The sequence below is a fragment of the Austrofundulus limnaeus genome, unplaced genomic scaffold (genome assembly GCF_001266775.1).
Source record: "Austrofundulus limnaeus strain Quisiro unplaced genomic scaffold, Austrofundulus_limnaeus-1.0 Scaffold4852, whole genome shotgun sequence".
NCBI classification, from domain to species: domain Eukaryota; kingdom Metazoa; phylum Chordata; class Actinopteri; order Cyprinodontiformes; family Rivulidae; genus Austrofundulus; species Austrofundulus limnaeus.
This window is the reverse complement of record NW_013957254.1, coordinates 1,607-2,471: the sequence shown is the minus strand read 5'-3', so window position 1 is coordinate 2,471 and position 865 is coordinate 1,607. Positions and strand designations below refer to the sequence as shown.

Below are 865 nucleotides of genomic sequence, written 5' to 3'. Positions count from 1 at the left end.
GAGTTTTATGTTTGCCCTTTTTTATTTCCATTAAAACACAAATATTAATTAAACTTTCGATTTTTTTTGGCCGTTATATTTATTCCTGTCATAAATAAAAAAAAACGTACAATTTTAAATTAAATTAAAATGATTTTTCTCTCTCTTTCCCCCTTTGCTCTGGTTGGCCCTGCCCTCCCTTCGCTCCCACCAACACTTGCCACCTGCAGCAGGTGGCAACACCGGACGTGGAGAAGCGAATCGAGGAGTACAAGCGCGAGAACCCGGGCATGTTCAGCTGGGAGATCCGGGATAAGCTGCTGAAGGACGGGGTGTGCGACAGAAGCACAGTTCCTTCAGGTGAGGCTTCATCTGGTAAGCTCCACTTTTATTTATTTGATTTTTTTTTTACACCTCATACTCCCAGCGAACAGCAGCTGCAGCAACACCTCAGAATGAGCATCACTACAACTCAGACACGTTTAAGCCGCACTTACTGATAATAAAACGCCTCAGTGAGCAACACCTGCAGCTGTTTGACCCAGAAAAAAGAAAAAAAAAGTCCTGTTGAAATGTGGCTTCAGTGTTCTGCACACCTCACATAACATTTGTTTTCCCTCCTTTAATTCAAACTTTTGCTGCTTCATGTGAAACTTTTTTCTCCCCCCTTGTCATTTCTGTCTCCTTCTAAAAGTGCATGATAGGATTACTATGGTGCTTTTATGGCTTTTAGGGGCTAATCACCCGTTTACCTTTTTGTTGCCATTAGTGAGTTCCATCAGCCGCGTTTTGAGGGCCCGATTTGGCAAAAAAGATGACGAGGATGACTGTGATAAGAAGGATGAAGATGGAGAAAAGAAAACAAAGCATAGCATCGATGGCATCC

The 865-nt window shown here is 42.4% G+C and overlaps 1 protein-coding gene across 1 annotated transcript; it reads left to right on the top strand.

Annotated features, from left to right (window-relative positions):
- Positions 1 to 209: 209 nt before the first annotated feature.
- Positions 210 to 865, top strand: LOC106512213 (paired box protein Pax-7; the record flags this gene model as incomplete). Its single annotated transcript, XM_014000880.1, is given in 2 exon segments — positions 210 to 354; positions 749 to 865. Coding segments are annotated over 2 exon segments (262 nt in total), but the record flags the coding sequence as incomplete, so codon positions are not given.